This window comes from Falco punctatus (genome assembly GCF_963210335.1).
Source record: "Falco punctatus genome assembly, chromosome: 1".
Classification (NCBI taxonomy): Eukaryota; Metazoa; Chordata; class Aves; order Falconiformes; family Falconidae; genus Falco; species Falco punctatus.
Genome location: NC_137580.1, coordinates 5,232,034 through 5,253,340, shown reverse-complemented (window position 1 = coordinate 5,253,340; position 21,307 = coordinate 5,232,034). Strand labels below are relative to the sequence as shown.

Sequence of the window (21,307 nt, the reverse complement as noted above, 5' to 3'; positions counted from 1 at the left end):
TATTACCTACACACACACCGGCACAACAGGTTTAAAAAGCAATATAAAGACAGTATGAAACATTCATGTTTTAATCTGGTATCTGCAAAAGTAGTTAATATCAGCAAATAATTGCTTATATTTTTGCTACTTAGGAGAGGAGTAAGAAACTCAGCGTCTTTAGTGTAGTGTGGCGTATGTGCTCAGAACCTGCCATGGAAATCAGCTTTTAGCAGACATGGGAAGAAAAAGGATAGCTTTCTGTCCAGGTCCAGTTTTTGGTCCAGGTTTGTACTGTCCAGTTCTTTTCAGTGCTACGTACCAATCGGAGTATTTCCGGGATCGGTAAGTGTTATAGTTATTAGATTCCAAACGCTCAAAAAAGAAACATTCTTCTGTTGCACATTTCTAAAAGAGAAAAATAAAAGGATTATTGATATTCCATAACAAATCAATTCTTCAGATTCATGGGCCTCACTTAATAAGAATGTAAGTTAGCAGTACATTTGGGTTTAAGAAATTCACATTAAATGTTTCATGTCTGAAGAAAAGATACAGTTCTTTTACATCTTTTTAACAGTATTTTCACAGTAAGAAGCGTTTTTATTATCTTGCTTGTCTGTAACACACCCCAAGCAGATTCTAATGTGTTTTCACCATGTAATTCTTTGTTCTGATGTGAAATTCAAACAATTAAATAAGGAACCCCATCCCTTGGCACTGACTGACTTCCAAACTCAGCGGTTTTGCCATCTCATCCTAGGTTGTGATTTAACCAGAAGCAAAGTAGGAGGTTAAAAGACAAGACAGTATTTCCCTTGCCTTCCTCAAACCAACCTTTTTATCAATTAGAAAAATCGTATGGCATAAAGTTTCAGCCTTTGTCTATTCTCTTCTAATTTTAAGGTTTAACTTTCCTAAAGCTAAGTCAAGTTTGTGTTTGTAGCACTCCGAAACAGTGCGAGCCTGAATCTGTTCAAGATTTTTTTTTTAATTCAAAAATTTAAAAATTATTTTAAGAAAAGATCAGACCTGGCAAAGAGGTATATTCCACCTAGAGATCAAGCATACTTTGCTAGTGTTCGAAAGTATATCTGTAGAATTATTCTACTTCTGGAAGTACGTTTTCAAAACCAGCTCCAACTACATGGAATTAACGTGCCTTCACAACTACAAATAAAATTAAGGTTTTGTTCACACAAAGGGTCAAAGGTGAGCCATGGAGCTCCTTACTGTAGGAAACTCTGGTTTCCCCCAGCTTAGGTGAATTGAAGGCACTTTTGGACAAGTTGATGGAAAAGAAATTAACTGAAATGTACTAATAAACAGGTAAGAGCCAATCTTGCTGAGAAGGCCACAAAGGCGAGACTGCTTGGAGCCCAGGAGACAACACCAGGAATTACTACGTATGTCTTTTCTTACATGCAGCATTCAATCACCATCAGGTAGAAGATACTAAACTGCCTACAAAGCCCTCCAAAGATAAGCCTGCTGTCAATAAATACGGCGCGATGTACTTCTGCACACGGCAGAAAGCACTGCTCCCTCGAGGTGACCACACTGAAGAGAAAGCCTTCATTTTCAGATGATCCCATTCCTACTGGTGAGATCACATCAGGTAGGTGTTACCTACTGCAAGACTTTGAACCCACAGATTTTCCTGGATGGTTGTTACTGGCTGGGGGCCTTAGAACCCAGCTAATTTAACTACAGCTAGTATTTATAGCTGTTCATAGAAAACTCCGAACAGTAAAGTTTATTTATTTTCTGAAATCTACCACATGGATCCTCTGTATCAAAAACTTCAGAGGACATACAAACAGCTTCAAGTAAGATGTCGTTCTATAGGAAGAGGATCACTACGGCATTAGCTGCATCCGTCCCAAGGCACATTCACACCAGCAGAACCCCTGTCAGTGGGCAGCACTGGTCATGTAGCAGCCACAGCGGAACCTGCCTGCAAAACTGGCGCTTTCAGCAGGTGAAATTATTTTCTCAAATACAAAGATGGCAGAAGTTGAACATCACAGGAATTTGGGGGCGGGGGGGGGGGGGGGGGGGGGGGGCGGGCGGGGAAGTGGGGCCGGCACTTTCTTTTCATACACACCCGCTGTCAGTCCATCAATTCAGATTTATCCAGAAAATTTTGGGGAACACCGGAGGAGAAGAATAGGTGATCATTAAAAAAAAGGCATGTAAAATCTTGGAGAGGAGACAGGGCATGTGAAGCAATTCCCCAAATGAGCAGGCTACTCTGTTACAATCTTCTGTTAATATTCATGAATATATAAAGTAAGCTTGGAACAATTAGGCTTCATACAGTATGCACGAAAACATGCAAGAGAAGAATAACTATGACTCGTATGTGCCAAGCTTCTGTAGCTACAAGCAATTAAGTCATTCAAATGCAGTCTGGAATAAAGCGGTCTGTCCCCAAACATATGTCTTCAAGTAGAAGGTTTTTTTCTCTGTTTCAACCATTTTCAGACATGAATTTTGGTTTCTAAGGAAAAGAACTTGTAAGAGAAAATCCATATGCAATTTCTCATTTCTATAACTCACCAATATTTTTACAGTTCAACTAGCAGAAATCAAATCAACAATTTCCATATGGCTTCTATTTTAAATAATCTCTCTCAAGATAAATCATGTTTCAATGCCTTTCGTTCTAGCAGTGTGAAAACAGATGTATTAATCATCTCAAGCCTGAAATGGATTACGGCAGCCGTTAAGAGGCCACAGAAACTGTATGAAGAAGCATTTAAGAACAGAGTTTAGGCAAGTTCAGTACAATTGCACAAGCTGGAAATTCTGGCAAAGAGACCATCGCTGGCAGCTCACAGCTCGCCTTTGCCTCCTACCCGAAGCAGCAGCACTTCTGGGAGCACCGAGACAGCGGGTGCCACAGGCACTGGGGAGGTACTGGACAGAGCAGGGACCCCAAATGCTGCAGCACCTGCTTCCTCTACGCACGCTTCCCAGGAGATCCCCATCGGGGACGGCTGCGGAGCTGGGAAGGTAGATCAGATGCCTGACACCAGCGGGAACTGAGCCTTTACAACCTCCACTAGGAAGGAAACGGCTTCCAGTGTGCCTGCGGTGAATTGAAGTGGCCACCACAAGACCCCATGTACAGATGAAAGACAAATTCACACGACCTCCTCTCCTTTGCAGTAAATCCAAAGTAAACAGAATTGCAACTCAAAGAAATGCATCATTTTTGTTTAGCCTTCCTCCTATCTCTCAGGTTTAAAAAGTTACATAGATTAAGCGCCTCAAACAGATTTTGAGGCAATTTATATGATTTAAAAAAAAAAATCAAAAAAGGGGTGATGAAAGAAAAAGATAAAAAGATAAGAGCTTTTGGGTTTTGTTTGAGCTTTTGTTTTTTTCTAACACTCATAAACGTATTTTGAAAGGTGCCACGCAATTCACTCTGGACACTCGTGTCCTTATTTCTTCACAAAGCGTACATGATACCAGTGCTTTCCTACAGTACATTGCCAGCGTAAACATTCTGACATAAAAGCCAACATTTAGGTGACAAACGACAGTTCAGGCTTCATGAACTACGTATTCCTTAACAACTGCTAAAGGCAACATTTCGGAAGCTGGACTGCTGTCCAGCGGGACTGGGATGCCACCCACCGTGTCATGAACCTGAGCCCCTGGAAAAACCCTGGAAATCCATGGTTACATTTAAAAAAAAATGTAAAATACGTTTCAGGCTAGGCTGCATTTGAAGTGGTGGCCTGGCAGTGAAAGCTTTCACAGCACATCATGAAATACCTGAACTCTACAGCCCCTTCACAAAAATGACAAAGGAAGGGAAAACACTGGGGTGGTGGCAGGGAGCAAGTGCCACTCGGTGCCTGCCCTGCCACCAGTCAGTTATCTTGCCTGCTGCCAAGCAAGACATCCACCCAGAAATTTGAGCGACTAAATAAAATGCTGAGTGTGGGAGTTTGAACTCAACAATGTCGGTCGTAGCCACGCTTGTACTGTTGTTTGCTGTGTGCCACCACTTACAGTAGCCAAACTGTAACGACCAACAAAATCCTCAAGGTAATTCACACCCAGGGCAGAGATTAATTGACCAAAAGAGGCAGCAGCTTCCCGGGACAAAGTTCTTCCTCCCTTAATTGCACAGCCAAACGCCACCCACCTACTGATTTTTCAGTGCAAACTCCATCTGTCTTAGTATCACATTATGCCAATCTGCTAGTTTTGACATTTTGGACTCAGATTAGGAATTAAAATTCCTCGAGTTCATTCATTCTCAAAACTGAAACCAGAAGGTTAACCCCCAGCAGGTGGAGTATGACCTGAGAAAGGTGGTGATCTGGTTTAGCCTTTTCTAACTACCAAGAATCAAACATACTCTCACAAATATTCTTGTACCACAATTCTATTCCATATCATCGAAAAAGAAGAATTTCCCTTCAAGTCAAGTCCTTCCAAGTCTGGCAAAACCTGTCTGGTCATAGCGAAACCACAGAACAACAACAGACGGAACAAACAGGTCGTATCCTTAAATGACAAATTATTTCTTGTGAAATAGAAAAGGTAGTCAAAAGTGCAATCATGGGAAATTTTGAGGAATTTCTTCATGAAATGAAATAATCAAACACATTTCATTCCATAAAGTGAAAATATTTCATTATTATCATTCAATGAAACTGGAAAGTCAAAATAAGCCATATCAGAAGTGACATGTTTCAATGTCTCCGTTAAAAATCTGATAGAATAGATAAATTTCTGCACAAATATTTTTAGCTAAAACAGCATGTTCCAAGCGGAGGATTTGACTAGCTGCATTAATAACCAGCCATTTCCTCCAGCAACTGAACCAGTAAGGACCACCTCTCCCCCACAACAACTGAGTAAGCAGAGAGCATGAAACTGCTACATTAAAAACGTTATCATCCAGCTTTCCAGACCAGAATGCAATCCACTGCACCACCACACAAATCACTGATATTCTGTCTATTCAATAAATCATTTTGCAAAACCCACCTCAGAACAAAAACACAGACCTACATGTCAACAAAGTAACTAGAAAAACAACCAACTAGATGAAAACCAGGCCTGAATAATAATTTGTGAAAGTATTTTTGAAGAGGTTGATGTAACTGTAGAACAAGGACACTACACAAATTGATCCTTGACACCGAGAAATAATAAAAAAGGAGAAATAAAACAGATGTTGAAAAGGACAGCATGGTACTTGACTGGCTAGTGGATTAGGGACCTAAATAGGTGTTTAGAAATGAATGTTTTAAAAGAAATAGCCAAAGGTTTCAGCAGATAGGAATTTGTGTGCACTAGCGAGATCACTTCACCGCAAAGATTTCCAGCCTATGCTCTTTCAAAGCTCTCACTGAAACACAACACTGCTCAAACTGAAAGAGAAATGCTGGCAATTAGGAACAGTCTCACAAACGTGTTTATAGGCAGAAAAAAAGTAAAGGCACAACTGGCCATAAATTGTTGGAGTTACAGTACAGAAATCCTCACGGAAAAAACATTTGCCTGTGCTGCAGAAAATGATCATGAAATTGCAGAAGCATTCACTAGGCTAGTTGAAGAACAAAATTTTAAGAAGAGCAGAGAATCTTCACCTATAAAGAGCAAAAATTAAGAGCTGTAGGAAGTAGGTTCGCAGTAAACATGATTCAAGTAATACCCATGTCTAGAAACAAAGCAAAACAAAAGCAAATGTTTTACAAGCTCAAGTGAGAAGCATGAAGTGACCCAACTGTACCAGCTTTTGAGAGAGCAATTCCAAGCCAACGGCAGATACTTTCCAAGCACATCGCCTTACAAGAGCCGAGCAGATAAAATTGCTGCGTAGGGCTGCAAGGGAACAGAGCTCTACATCCAAAACCCAGCATGCAACAGTAGGTTGGAAACCCCGAATATAAATACACCCAGGTGTTTTTAATTTTACAAACGGCGCTAAACACCCTATTTTCACCACTCACTGTCGCTCAGGCTAAGGAGGGCAATTTGAACGGGAAGCCAAACGCCACCACACCAGCACCACAGGAAATTCCCAATTATCCTTAATTCAAGAATAGCACAGTGGACTACTCACATTTTCTTCAACTGAGCTGTCACACAATACCCGAGTACATAACGCTGTAACTTGAAACAGGTTCTTTAACTGTATTTACAGGCATAAACAAAAGGGGTTTCCTGGAGCCAGGGACGTGCGGTACTGAGGAGCACACAGAGGGTCCCTGCTCATGTAAAACTGCTGGAGTGTTTTGTTCATGTTCAGCCTAATTTCACTCAGGCAGAGGCTGAAGCGAGGGGAATCAGAAGTAGTTTCTGCAGCCCCTGGCACAGGTCTTTCGTTAGCTGCAGTTCGGCTGGGATTAGGGACGCGCTTTATTGCTAACACCTCTTCTGGGTAGGGACGTGCACAGAAGCTGAAGAGGGCTGTGTGCAAGACAGCAAAGCATCGGGGGTTATTTCAAACTGAAATTCTAGTAGGATGCCCTGCAATGGTGCTTCACACGTGCTGGATGTTTGTCTGCACTGAAGGTTACTAATATGGACAAGGGATTTACAGCATCTATGTCTCATAAGCAAAATTAATGTAACTGCAGCTCTTAAAGAAAAATTTAGCATCTAACTCTAGGAGACCTTACTAACTTTCAGAGCCTGGCTTTAAAACATGGTTAAAAATTAAGCTGATATCAATAAAATGCACAGTTTAAAACTAGTCTCTTTAGAGACTAGCTTAATTTACATTTATAAGCCTCTTCTTTTTTTATCATCACATTTTCTAAAATGTTTTTCTTGTTTTCTAGGTTGGAAATACACATGACCAACAAAACATTGCTTCTCTACAAAGAGGAAAGTGAGAAAACAATATATACAGATTCCTATCAAAAAGTCAACATTTTAAAAAACTGGCTTTACTTTCTACTTCAAAAGGGTCTTTACAATCCTTTACATAAACTTAAGTGAAAGCAGAAAAAATTACTTGGGGGGGGGGTAAGGGAAAAATTTCATTTTTCATTTGCTCTTACAATTTCCTTCTACACATGATCACTGTGATTTTTCTCTCTCAGACAGGCCATTCCAGTTAAATTTTGTGGCTTCTAGGCAAGAGCAGACATGCCCATCTCTTCCTAGTTCATAGTTCAAAACAGACAACAGTTGTGCAGAGCTAATTTCTCCCTGACAGATCACAGACAGAGAAGTTGAGTAAGTCCTGCTGGAGGAGAGATTACTCAATACAGGATGAGGAGAGGACTGACCAATACAGATATACACATAGAGATAAATATTTTTAAAAACGCTGCTTACCAAGGCCAGCAATCTGCCATCCTCCTTCATAGCCAGAAAGCGATTTGCACTTACACCTTTGATTGACACCACTCCTCTTTCTTCTGCTTGAAGTTGCAGTTTGACTGCAAACAAAAAAGACAAAAGTAATTTTTCACAGCCATCAGCACTTGACAGTGAAGCTGCCTAAACCTAAAACCAAAGAAAGCGTAAGCTTATGATTCTTATCAGAGAAAGATAGTGAACTTTCAACCTCTCACTTTCTGATCCCATTTTTCATCAAAGAAAATGCTTATTACAAAGTAAGTAGCTATTGTCAAATTAGTGACAACAAGCACAATTTATTCTGTCTTCATTTCACATAAAAGCAACTTAAAACCCCATAAAATTCCTCGAAGGGCTACTTATAGTACAGTCAACTGCTCATAGAAAATGGAAAATTTTCATGGCAATTTTCTTACAGAGATATTTCTTAATGTTTATAGAACCACGCCGTACACTGAATGCATGCAACTGTACCCGGCTAGCTTTCCAGTGAGGTATGAGTCTGGACTATGATTAAGACCATTTATGACCATATCACTCAATGTTCTAGCAGTTCCCAACAGAAAAGTATCAGTTAGTTTACATCATACACCCAACAAGTGCTTAGAATAAACAAACAGAACTGCGGCAGTCGATGAGGACAGCAATGACGCAAGAGATGTTACACGAATTAGGAATGTGAAAAGTGGGACTACTTGAATCAATTATTTTTTTTTAATTTTAAAAAATGAACAGCCATCATTTTTTGAAAACCTGTAAAGTCATACACAGCAGCTTTTAGCTGTTACCTGTGAATTAACACAACGCCAAAACGGATTTTTCTAGCCAAATCAAATGCCTTCCCCTTTGTCTGCGCCTTGTTTCAAGCTACAATTAGAAGCCAAAAGTCGCCTCCACCTAAATCCCGAGTAGCCGTTTGTTTTTTTCTTTCTTATTTCTTCCCTGATGGTTCACGCCACTGCGTTCAGACCCACCAGTGAGTCAAGCCTTTAAATGGATAAAACAGCAGAGTCAGAAGCTGCCTGCAGGCTGCAGCTCAACCTGAGCCTAACAGGAGCATCCCTGGCACTGCATCCCAGTGGGTTTTCAACCATTAGTGACACAGGATGGGGAATGCTACGATACGAGAAACTACACCACATACCATAGAAAAGTCCACCAGATACCTTCTACGTGATTTAGGTATTTGTGACTCAAAAGAAATCTCAACGCTGCGTTGGAACTGCCATTTTTCCAGAGAAGAGAAGGAAAAGTAAGCGAAGCATGCCTTGTCCTAAGCCTCACAGAAGATCCCTTTCTATTCCAACCATGTTTAGAACATTTCCCTCTGAAAACCTAACTTGGATTATTTGAAACATCACTAAAAAAAGGGGGAAAGGCCAATACAGCAACTCATACGAGCTCTCTGGACTGGCTGCAGCTTGACGTGTGGTCCTTCCTCCTCCCCTTCACAGGAAACACATCGCATCGAGCCAGCTTGCAGACAGTTCAGTTCAACTCGATTCCTGCTAAACACACACACAACCACTTCAATAACAGTAGAACACAAGAAACCCAAAATTCCTAGCTTTTCCTCTGTTCTGGATGGCCATTATTTCCAGTGAAACCCACGTTTGCGAGCCCTCTCGCTGAAAGAGCAATTAGAGGCAAGCCCAGACGAGTGTTATTTTTCTGTGCAATACTGTGCTTTCATCCTCAGTTCCACTGAACAAGGATTTTTCAGAGCAACTATACTTCCATTAACAGGAAGCAAGATCATTGCAACACGGGCATCAAAACTGACGAAGAGCTGAGAAACAGCTCCTCACTTTCTTGGGATGTATAAAGACATAGACAACTTTTGCCAAAGAAACGCAGCAGCTGAACAAGGAACTGGCAGGATGTTGCAAGCTGGTACTGGTTATGCATCCCACAGGTGTCCAAATGAAGGATGTGACTCATCTGGTACAAAACTATCGGCGTTTCCAAATACAAACCACACTGGAACTTCTCCCTCCTTCTGTTTGCATCCCAGAAATTAGTTTGGGAATTAGTTAGAAAGATTTTCTATTTGAACACGCTACACAGAGATGTGGCCATGACAGAAGCCCAGCTAGAAGAACCAAGAGCTGTGCTCCACTCACTCAGCCGAGGACTTGCATCAGTTTGCATTTACTGATTTCTTTCTTTGAAGGGTTCACAAGAAACACATACCTGGTTCTGTACATAAGACTGGTATTACAGCCAAGAGGCGAGTCCGGTGGGCCACGCTGGTAGGCATCAGCTCAGACACAAGCCTCGTCCACCCACCCACTTCTGTGGAGTAGACAGGTTTTTCTCTGTTTAATGACACAGTTTTAAAAAGCCTGACCTTTTAAGCCACCAGAATAAACACCCGAAGTTGTAAATTTTGGGGCGGGAGCATTTCTTGAGTTTCAGTGGGAGGTTGCACCTTATTTGGCTTTTTGTTGGTGGGGGAGAAGAGATTTTTGCAAAACAAATGAAAATTTTCTTGGCTTATTTCTGCTGCTTCTCAAGACAGGACTTAGGAAACGCCAATGACAAGAATACCAGGAACGTGAAACCCCTAAGATAATTGCTGCAAACCATTTTTTAAGCATTCAAATAATTTCATTTGATTTGTCCCTAGATACAGACAGACATCAAGAGTTGATCATAAATCCACTAATTTGTATACACAACCGAAGCTGTATTAATACAACTGCTGCACTCTACAGAAGATAAAAGTGGTTTATTATGAATTATGTGTCTGTTTCCATTTTGCACAAAGGAAAAGAAAACAAAACAAACACACAAACTTCTCATAATTGACTAATAACTCCAGACTTCCAAGGAATACAGAAACCTCTGTAGTCCTAAAAAGTTAGACAAAATGCTTAATTTCATCCTGGAATCAAGTATGCAAAATAGAGCCCTCCCAGGTTACCGAGCCAAAATCAGACTTGTGAACCACTTCAAAAACCTTCAGTGCAACTCCCTGCCCTCTGGGGAAGCAAGAATGTGGAGAAGCGCGCTGGGCAGGGACCAAGGGAAATGGACTTTTGAGATGTGCCCAAGCATACAGCTCTCACCGCACGCTTAACAAGAAACAGCTGCGTGAAATATCTGAAAATGAGTATTAATTACTGCAGGATGGACTTATTATGCTTCGTGACTTTCTCTTGACAAAAAAAGCACACCAACTCCTACATCATCATACTGGGCCAGAAGTTCAGATTCTGTAAAAACAAACTTTTAAGAAATGTTTTTACGGCCTGTAAAAATATTCATATAGTTTGGAGAAGCTTGTGAAAAGCGTTACTCTTTTAAAAGAAAAAAAAAAAAAAAAATTCCTGCAGTGTTTGGGAAGTGCTGCAATACTGAACGCTCAAAAAGCATGGTAGGCTTCACTGGATTTTTCCCCTCCAACTCAAAAAACACATTAATTAGAATAGTAGTTTAAGTTTTTCAGGTTTCAGCATTATTTTATGGCTTTATTAATGCAAGGTAAGTATTTGCCACAGTGTTCCGTTGATATGGAGATGCCAAGATACAACACAGCTCTACTAATCAAACATGTTTTGACCACACAATCATCATCAGGAGCACCAATTTTAGGTTTAGCTCAATGCAACTTGGTACAATCGGTCATAAACCTAACACCTGACACCACCGATCCGTACCTTTTGCAGTCTTTAGGTCACCAACAGCAATAGTTCAGACACGGGCCATCATCTCAGATCTATTCTTAATACTTGTTCTCAGCATACTTGATCCTCAAAACCAGACCCATGGAAGTCAACCAATTAACAAGTTTGTAATCCAAAAGAGCAGCACAGATTGTTGTAAAAGAGCTCATTAACAAACCGAGAGCTAAACTGGCACATTTTGCCGGTTCCTGCAGCGGTCCTTTGGGAGGGCCCCCCTCCAGCAAGCACGGTAGTAAGTTATTTGCTGTTCACACTCACAGCATGTCCTTTAATTTATCGTGAATGCCAAGTGCAAGGCTATGGTCGATCCTTGTCGGTTTTGTGATGGCAGAGAACTCGGCACGCTGAGCAAACATCTTGAGGACCGAGGCTAAGTTATCACAAATTTACGAAATAAAAAAACCCCACCCTATCCCAATTATAAGCTACATTTTATATTTATGCACAGACAACTAAAAAGGACTCAGTAAACTTAATATTACTACTAAGACTTTCTTTCGTAACTCTTCATAATAAGAGGCAGTACGATCATCTTCCTTTCTCCTGCCCTGTAAGAACAAATGAAGTGCAAGACATAGAAAATTTAATTTCATGCCAGGGTAGAAACTCTGAGGAAGAAGGATAAAGTTGTATATTTGGGAAGACACAAAATGGCTTGGAAAACATGAATGGAATCAAGCTAAGGCACTGAACTCTTAATTCAGGAGATGGATTTAAAACCCTCCTCCAACACAAACTTCTAATACTATAAGACAAAATTAGAGAAGCATCCTAAATAAATCTCTCCTTCGAGCCATTTCAGCACAATCCCTAGGCTGTTACCTGAACAAATGGATCAGTTAACAAAATGCAGTTTATGGATGTAACAACACGGTCCGTACTACCGCAGTGAAAATTTTCTCAGAAGAAAAGTACCAAGCTCAGGAGAGGCCACTGCCCCCCCACCTGACAAGCTGTGCCATTAAAAGCACAAAACCAGATGTGCCGTCGTAAGAAGGAAAGAGAGCAAGCCACATAAAGACAAAATTCTCAAACCAAAATTAAATTAATCAATAGGTGTTTATAGGCTGCAAGACAGAAGGCATTAAACAAATTTTTAATCAGGAGGTAACTGAAAGCTACCAGGCTCAAAAGCAAGAAATGCCTAGAGATGTTCCAATTGTAGGGAAAAGATATGCAATATCCTAACAATACCCGATGAGCAAACCTCTCCTTGCTCACCCTGCCTGTCACATCAGGAGATCCCGTCACACTCTTCCCCTTGGAACCACATTTTCCAATTCCTCTGTGCCATAATAAACACGGGAGTAAAGTACCCTGAGCTGTGCCATGGCCCTTCCTCAGTTAACTCACCCACGCAGCAGCACCTCGGGGAGGATCATAACACTTAAAACATTCAGCACAGGAAAAACATGCAAATGTACAAATTAGAGAGTTTTAATTATGGTTCCAGAAATACTTTTTTTTTTTTTTTTTTTTAGTCATTCTGTTAGGAGTTTCTCCTTACGTTTTGCAAAAGGATTCCCATACCAAAAAAATAAAATAATAATAAAAAAAAAATCTCACAAGCTGTTTATCATCCTCTTGAACTACAAAACGCTTTCCACAGGCAGACTGCACCCAAATCCCGTCTCCAGCTGCTGAGGGTGGTGCATACCATTTCCAGAACATGGGAATTCTGCATCTTACAGCAGCCAAGCTGAGCGCTTGCTGAAGGCCAGCTCTTCCACCAGCATCCATGGCAACCTCTGCATCTCAACGCAACAGTCGAAACAGAACGTCAATGGTCTGTCAACGGTATTCAACAGCAAGGTCAGCAAAACCACAGCAGAGTCAAAATAAAGGAAGACTAAACGCTGCCAAATTTTTGACTATGTTCATTTTTGACATAACATCCAAAAGGAGTCCAAACTCAGCACCCAGCTGTCTAACATTGCTAGAGCCATCATTAAAGACTGTTCATATTATATATATACATATACACATACACACACATCCATGCATATAGAGCCTCCTAAAGTAGTAAGGGTAATCTAACACTCAGAATTTCCAGATTTTATTTTATTTTACAGTTATATGTCTTCTCACTTATAATACTACCTACATCTATATGGCAGATTATCCAAACAGCCACATTTACCTAAGGAGATGATCATTAGCAAGGAGAAAAGTACATCACTTTGGATGTAGTTTGAGTGAACCTACTATGCCTTCCAGTAGTATAAAAAAAAGGAGAGAGGGGACATTTTTTTCTTTACAATATACAGCAGCTGTCAACAACACGTATTCACAAATGTTTTGGCTGAAGAACAATACGAGCTACAGCCCAACATAAATTTCCACTGAAACCAGTAAAGTTTGTGGCATTAAAGGATGCTGAACCACACTGCAACGTGCACCACAATGCCTAGCAGTGAGCTTTCCCCACCTCCCAGTACACACAACCTCTCCCAGTCAAATACAGCTCATCTGTACATGCACACAGATGATCATACAAGTTAAAACTGGGGTGGGGGTGTGTGCCAGCTTCCTTTCCATTAACGCTGGGAACGTGCAGGCACGCTCCTTCCAACAGTGACACTCAAGTTAGACAGATTCCTACCAGCATCTGAAAGGCAAAATGACTTTTAAGTCATTCTCCTTTTTGTTGTAAGGCAATTTATAGAAGATCAAACCTCTTCAAATCCACTCCCTGATATCTATGTTAAACAGGTTCAACAGTTTTGGGGGTTTAGTTTTGGGGTTTTTGTTGTTTGGTTTTTTTTTTTTTTAGATCAGATCCTGATCCTGTGACATGTTAAACGCTGGCAAAACACCGACTGCCCTGATGTGGTCCTCCCCTGCAGCCAGCCTGGCTCTGCAGGCGCAGGTTTCTGCATGCACTCGTGTCAGCGGATTGCCGATGTAACACCAGTGACACACACACACGTGACTATCCCTCTTTCACAGGGTACAAGGTCAGGACAGATCTACAAGTTGCAGGTTAAACTAGCCAGCAAATCTCAAAGAGTTACAAATGGGCTTTTGTTTCACAATCTGGAGAGACTTTTCTAAGAATATGGAAGCTGAAAAGTGGTGTTTAATAGCATTGTGGTTGGCAAAGTTTCAGACTTCTGTTACGAACTGGATCTTCCCCATCTTTTCTTGAAGAGCTCAAAAAAGTACTTCCAATGTAGTTTTGCATACACTAGTGGAGAAAAGAATTCTGTGGACAAGTAGCACAAGACGGACAGAAAAGATGCTAGGAAACACAGAGAGTACAGAAAACGTGTACATTTTCTGAAAGTTCTTTCATTGCCTTGAGCTCTAGATCTGAAAAATTAGATGTACAATTTACATGTACAGTTCTCCCCACCCAGCAAAGCTTTTTAATAGCCCAGACCAAATAATACTGCACTAACTTAAATGGTCCCAAATGGTATCACTGCCCTGTACCGTAAAAGGTTCAGCCAAAAATCTCCCTCTAAATTGATTTATTTAGAAGATCTTGGCAAAACCTAGCAATTGAATACTTCAGAAAAAGAGCGCTGCACATTTTGGAAGTCGCTCCCTGCTGAGCTTGTACTACCTTTCTCACACACCCCCGGTCAGAGATGCGCTGGCAGCTGCCGAGGAGCCGTGTCACCAGCCTCGGGCATCCCAAACCTTTGCCTGGGTGACCAGCGTGGCCACGTGCTGTTGTTTTACTCATAGCAGCTGCGTTGGCTATGATGTTCTGGAGCAGGAGTACGCCACGGTATCACTCGGGAAGAGGGAAAGCAAAGGTCACAGTGGGGAAAGAAAGGGACAGAAACACATTGGGGGGGGGGGGGGGAAATGATGGAGATGTAAAGAGCAAGCAGCAGTGAAGTCGGGGCAGGAGAAGTGTGCTGCACATGAGGGTGCTGTATTGGAGCATGAGGCAAACTCCCGCACCTTAAATAGGTGGAATTTGAGACGCATTAGCCAAATGTATTCGTAAAATCCCCATTTTCCTACTCCTCCACAAGAAAATGGGAAACCATGGTACATCAGAGAAACCGTGAAGTAAAAACCAATCATGAGCTGCTGGCTTTGGCTACGCTTACACAGCAAATAAAAATGCAATTAAAGCCTAAGCTATACTTCCACTATAATCTACTTAGTAAAGATCCCTACAGACAGACTTGAACACTGACTAAAACCGTGAGTACCCACCCAGCCTCAGACTCGGAGTCACCCAAAATTCAGGGCAGAAGGACCCCATCTAGTCCAGCCTCCTGCCCAAGGGTCTCCATCACTTCACAGTAAAAACCCCACGGCCGCATTTTCGCTACCGCCAAATGCACATGCAAGCTAAATGAGAGCTCACAAGGGTTCAGCGACGTGTCCTGCAGTCACACCTCTGGCTGCCGTGAGACACAGCCACGGTGCCCCACGCACAGGGACACATGCAGCAGCTGCCTTCATGCTCTGCAGCGCTTTCCCACCACACCAAAATGCCGCTCCCAAGGCAGGACCACACAACCTGGATATCCATTACCTCCGCCTTTCCCTGCAGGACCTTGAATACCCCAAGACGAGATGCCAGCATCATTACCCGCCCCCTCCCCTTCTTAAAACAGCAGGGAAGAGAAGACCTTTTTCACTTCATCTTGTTGTTTAATGTCAATGATGTTAAACAGTTAACAGCACTGTTTAACACTGCAAGAATGTCATGCGAAATACATTTTACCAAGAGGACTCTGTGCCCAAACGTGTTGATCGGCCAGTGCTGCAAGAGATCTTTTGGAGTTTGTGAACTTCTTTACAGCAAACACGTACCTTACCCAGTCACCGCAACTAACAGACCTGGGAACTAGAGGAGGAATCTCATACTATTTCAACCTTCATTTTCACTAACATACAGCCGCTCTATTTGAACTAAAAAAAATAATCAGCAAAATACCTCTCACTCTGTTTACAAGAAGGGAGAGTTTATGTACCCCCTGAAAAATCCCAGGCTGCACGTCTCTGGATCAATGACTAGCTTTACTCCGGTCTCTGCTGTGGAAAAGCTAAATCCCAGCCAAAGGCTCAGGGCCCATCTCCAACATATTTGCAGGGGCCCTGTAAGGAAAATCCTTCCGTGAGGCCCCTGAATGACACTGTGGCGAAGCTCTTGCGCCAGCTCCCCATCACTTGTCCTCCCGCACCTCCGTGCCCACAGAAAAGCACACGGTCGCAACTACTTTTGCAGTCTCACTGCCACAAAGGTGGATCGCCTCTGCAGGGAATAAGCTTCATAAATGCAAAAAAGGTCACCAAAAAAAAAAGAAGGGGGGGGAAGGGGAGCATAAGATTCAACAATGCTTTGCTAAACTCAACACCCTACGGCCGAATTCCCACTCCTGCATGCTCTGTGGCTGAAGTTGGCAGATTCCTTCATGCTCGGAGGCAACGTCTATTCCCAGCCAGGTGTCCAACCAAGACACAAGAGTTGGGCGTGTTTAATCCACACCTAACATAATAAACCCTCCCAAACCCAAGGGCTGGTTCATCAGATACACACGCATGTACATACACAAGCAGAGATTAAAACCCCCATTCTGGCATTTCCAGAGCCAAAGCTGCCCGCTGGGTCAGATCCAAACCCCTGCCCGTGAGCTGGTGATGCCTACCGTAGCTTATCTCCAGGAATCAGAAATACCTTCTGCTCTCTCCTTCCCCCACATCTAGTGTCTGACACTTTTTGATGTCTCTTTCTCAAAGACTGATTAGGCATATTAACATCTTCCACTGGTATGCTTTACGTTGATGTACAAGGCACCCCCAGTCCTGGGGATACAAACACAAACCCAACCCTTTGCCGTCGCCAGAGCTGCTGAAGTACACGCTGCCTGAAACCCGAACACATGTGCAGAGGAGAAAGGAGAAGCAGATACAACATAGAGCAAGTGAACCTTAGCAGAAGAGGTGGTCTTTTAATAAACAAAAACCACCGAACAGCAACAAAAACTATGAAGCAAATGAAGTGTCACGCTGAGAAACAGTGAGTCACACTCCTGTACAAAGGCACATTTCTTTGCTTTTGCATGACAACATTGGAAGTGTATCTTTTTCCTTTTTGCCAGCCAGAGGCATAAAACCACTCGCAGACAGACCTAAGGTCTTTCAAATGTAAACATCCACAACAAAAATAATCACTTCTCAAATAGGAACACTTCAGAAAGTTCCGGTTACACTTCAGAGTAAATCCAAGGCTTTAAATGGAATAACAACTTGTGTAACCATTTAAATACCAACCCGCTAACCTGGTCTACCACATTAACATGGACAGTCACAGATTTTAAGATGTTTCATCTTTTCAAGTAGTACAAATACAATGAAAATTCCCTATTCAGGTTCTCCATCTATTTTCATTTATATCTTAACCTCAATTCCTACAAATATTCAACTCCATCTAACATATACCTATCACACTGGGAATCTTCCCCAGGAAACACCGATTACCAAACACATAGCATCCTCAAATGTTCCCTATAAATTTCATATAAAGGACAAGAAAGTCATCCTGCCGAAGAACAGTTTCAGAATTATGTGACATACGTTTCTGGCAACAGTCTGGTGGCTTCGTGCTCCTTGCTTATGTGTTCACGTGTAAAACACACACAAGTACTTCTCTCCTTTTCACACTACTTGCATGGACTGGTTGGTCAAACTTCATCACGTCCTTTAAAAGTTAAAAGCACTAGTGTTTCTGTATTCTGCTTACAAAACACGAGGTGGGTATTTTGTGCTGCCGCATAAAGTAAACAGTGAGTGCTTGGCATTACACAAGGATTTCAAGTGCCAGAAGCTGCAAGTCCACCACCATATAAATTTCTCCTATATACCCAGCTGCCACACTGTTTGCAGTCGCCTTGTCACTGCATATGAGCTGACTGTATCATTTAAAGTCAAGGGGGCAAAACCATACAGAAAATACTAAATTTACCAGGGCAGCACTTTGTTCATTACTGGGTACAGGTAAGAAAGCCTAGTCGCCAGGTTAACACCACCTTTATTCCACATTCCTGATTTAGAACAGTGTTCAGGGTTTCCTTATCAAAACAATCAACGCATGTTCACACAGGGGGGTTCGGACTTTTCCCTTTTCTAAACAAAGGTAAGGTAATCCATCACGTTTCTTTCAACCGCTTTCACTTCATATAGTATTCATTAAAGTAAATCACAGAATAACCACTTTCAGTTGTTCACCTTCAGAACAAAGCTGGTGCAACCATTCAGCCAGCACAACGATGCCGCTGGCTGGTATCAGAAGATGCAGACGGAACTTGCAGAATTTCAGCTCCCTACCTTTACCGTGCGTTCGCTGATCTCTTTGTAGCTACAAGCTGGTTTTCACTTGCAGCAAAATAAACATACATAAAACCAGGGAGAACCTGAGACAACCCCAAGAAGGTCACTTCAGAAGACAGAGAAGGTAAAATATATCATTTCTAAAAGGTATTTTTAGTGCTCCCTCTTGACGTAAAACTCACACAACTATATAAATATATATATAAGCAGCGCACAGTATTTTAGGGCTGTAACTGGTGTCAGATCAATAACAGATTCACCGAGATGGATAGAAAAGGCTGCCAGAGCAATGGTGAGAAATTGCCAGTCCACAGGCTTAATAAGCTTCAGTGTCACAGCTGGAAAGGAAAAGCTGGATTTGAGAAATGCCAAGAAGAATCAGCAAATTGGATTTCAAGAAAGTCTGAAGCACAGTGATGAAAGAGGAACTGTGTCAGGCACCCAGGGTGCCAGGGAGATGGCGCAGCAGACAGGAGTAGGAAGAAATTACAACCTGATAAGGAAGAGTTCCTGTGAATTACGTTGCCCTTTACAGAGTTATTGCTCTTAACCTGGCCAAAAGGCTAAGACAGTCACCATGGTGGTTTGCACTTCCCCCACCTCCAATACCGATGAAACTGAATTAATCACTGAGTCTTTAATGAGTATTTTTGCAAAAAGTCAACAGAAGAACCCCAATGAAAATCCCTACATACGCACACACAGTAGTTCTGTCACTGGTGCTTGCTCACCTCGTTTACTACAAAGACAATGCAAAGACAACATTAAGCCCAGAGACTGACTTCATCCTCCACCTATTTTTTCCCCTTCCATCAAGCTGTGTAACCACCCCGCGCTGACAGTTCAATAATGCATCCACAGGGGAGCTGCAAGGAAGGACAACAGCTGTCCATCACTGCTGACCCAGAATAGCAGTGAATCAGCCTTCACCACAAAGCTCTGATTTGCTTTGGAAATGCAGCCTGGCTTGAGTATAACGAGCTCTTCTTTGTAAGAAACCAAACGCCCCAACACTGAAAAATAAAACACACAGTGCATTTTTAGCCTTTCCTTCAAGTATCTGGGTAACACTCTTCACTTTTACAGCCCACTGATCCCTCTGAGGCAGCAGACACAACACACCGTGGGACCCAGCACGTACAGGGGAGTTAAGAGCTTGGGTCTGCGGGACCACAGAGGGAGGGATCGGGCTGTAGGCACTTCCCCAGCTTCCAGCCCTCCCAATAAAACCCCACTGCTTGTCCTGAATACTCTTGACCCACACTAAGAAAGGGACTCGAGCACTTTCCCGACAACAAAAAACGGACCTCCGAATCTGCAGCTTGGAAGAACAGACTTGGCTCCCTGCTGCTTCAGCCATACCATTACCAGTACTCACTATATGCATTTAAATCTCCTTACTGGTTGCTCCAGACTTAGCTGCAAGAACACGCTCCCAAAGTACACCACGGCAACCAGCACCCATGGCACTGTCTCACCTGATGGAACAAGCACACAGGCCACACGTCTCTCACTCCTGCCAGCATTTTCCCCTGATGCAGTATCACATAGACAATACTGATCCACATTACTAGAGCTTGATCACTGAAATTCACCCTCATTTTGAGACACCTTGCTGCTCTGCTCTGCCGTATCAACCAGTAACACCTTACAATCCCTGGTACCAGCTCAAGCGCAGGCAGTTCGACACTGGGAGACACTGCTTCTTGAAGCAGGAAAAAGCCAGGGGGAAGTTGAGGCTGAAATAAATTAAAACCAGCAACATGGGACAGTTCTGAAGACCTCTTCGGCTCTGAGGAATTCCTGCATTTCTAAGGACACAAGCATTGCCGGTCTTTTTCCTCAGTTTTCCTGAATGAACTACATTACTGTCAGCAAAACATCCACAGTGACTCTGCAAACATCTGTAAAACCACAAAACAAATCCTTCATATTTACATATTCAGAGGCACGGCCAGAGGCACAGTTGGAGAAACCCAACGAACTGAATCCACGTACTACTTCCCAGAAACTGCTCAGCCTAACAAGTCCATGCAGCAAGATACCGTAGGTGGCTTCTAAACAGAGATGACAGCCTCCCCCTGCACATCCTCTACACGGTCCTCACCCGCTGCTTCTCCACAGTAAAAAATGCTCCCATTTGTGCACCCATCGCAGGGGTGGCACAGGTGTCAACAGGAGCTAGGGGAGTACTGCACAAAACTACTCTACAGGTGTGGTTCTCCACATCCAGAAACCTCAGTCTCACCATTGGGTCTTCCCAGAGTTGTGGGACTGTATTAACAGTCACTGTAATATCACCCTAAAATTAGCCACCTACGTTACGTTTTGTGTCAGAACAAACCGCATGGACTCCATCTGTTTATCCTCTTCAAGTCACCCATCAAGGAGGACGCTGTATCCTGCCCTGTATCTTCACGGACGAGATGGTTCAACACGTGGTACCACAAGACTGGCAGTGACAACCAAAGCAGTCGCTGCCACTGGGAAGGGGCTGCTCCTGTCCCTCCATCCCACGCTCCCAGCTGCACACTCCTACTACCTCCCTCGCACCAGCTCCGGCACTTTCCTCGATATCTCAGTGAGCTGCTTCAATACATGAAATGGATCAGGAGCTAACACAGTGGAAGGGGAGAGAGAGAGCAAACGCTTTTCTGCCAGTCCAGCCAACCACCTGTCCCTCCGCTGAACTCGGTGCTAGAGCTGGGGCCAACTACAGCCGAGCTGAGAGGAGGAAGGCGGGCGAGAGGAGACGCCACCCCTTTTAGCAGCAAAGACCCGTCAGATCAGCCAAGTGCCTGACTAAAGGATCCCTTGGTCAGCCACCACTGAACAATGTAACAGGTGATGTACAAACACGACACTGCAGGGGGGGTTGGAGGGGAAGGCAAAAAGGGGGCACGTGGACAGCAATGAAACACTTGAGTATTTGTTCCCCAGTACCCAGAAACACCTAGAAAAGACAGTCTGCCAAAAGAAACTGTGCCAGTCCCAAG

The 21,307-nt window shown here is 42.8% G+C and overlaps 1 protein-coding gene across 2 annotated transcripts in view; it reads right to left on the bottom strand.

The window, feature by feature from the left end:
* Nucleotides 1-50: 50 nt before the first annotated feature.
* FGF2 (fibroblast growth factor 2) overlaps nt 51-21,307 on the bottom strand; it is a 30,876-nt gene continuing 9,619 nt past the window's right edge. For both annotated transcript variants that reach the window (XM_080373812.1, XM_080373811.1), the window contains 2 exons: nt 7,300-7,403; nt 51-387 (listed from right to left, as the gene is read on the bottom strand). In XM_080373812.1, coding sequence (XP_080229938.1) covers nt 202-387; nt 7,300-7,403 — 290 coding nt within the window. In that variant the 3' untranslated portion in view covers nt 51-201. The remainder of the gene's footprint in view (nt 388-7,299; nt 7,404-21,307) is intronic.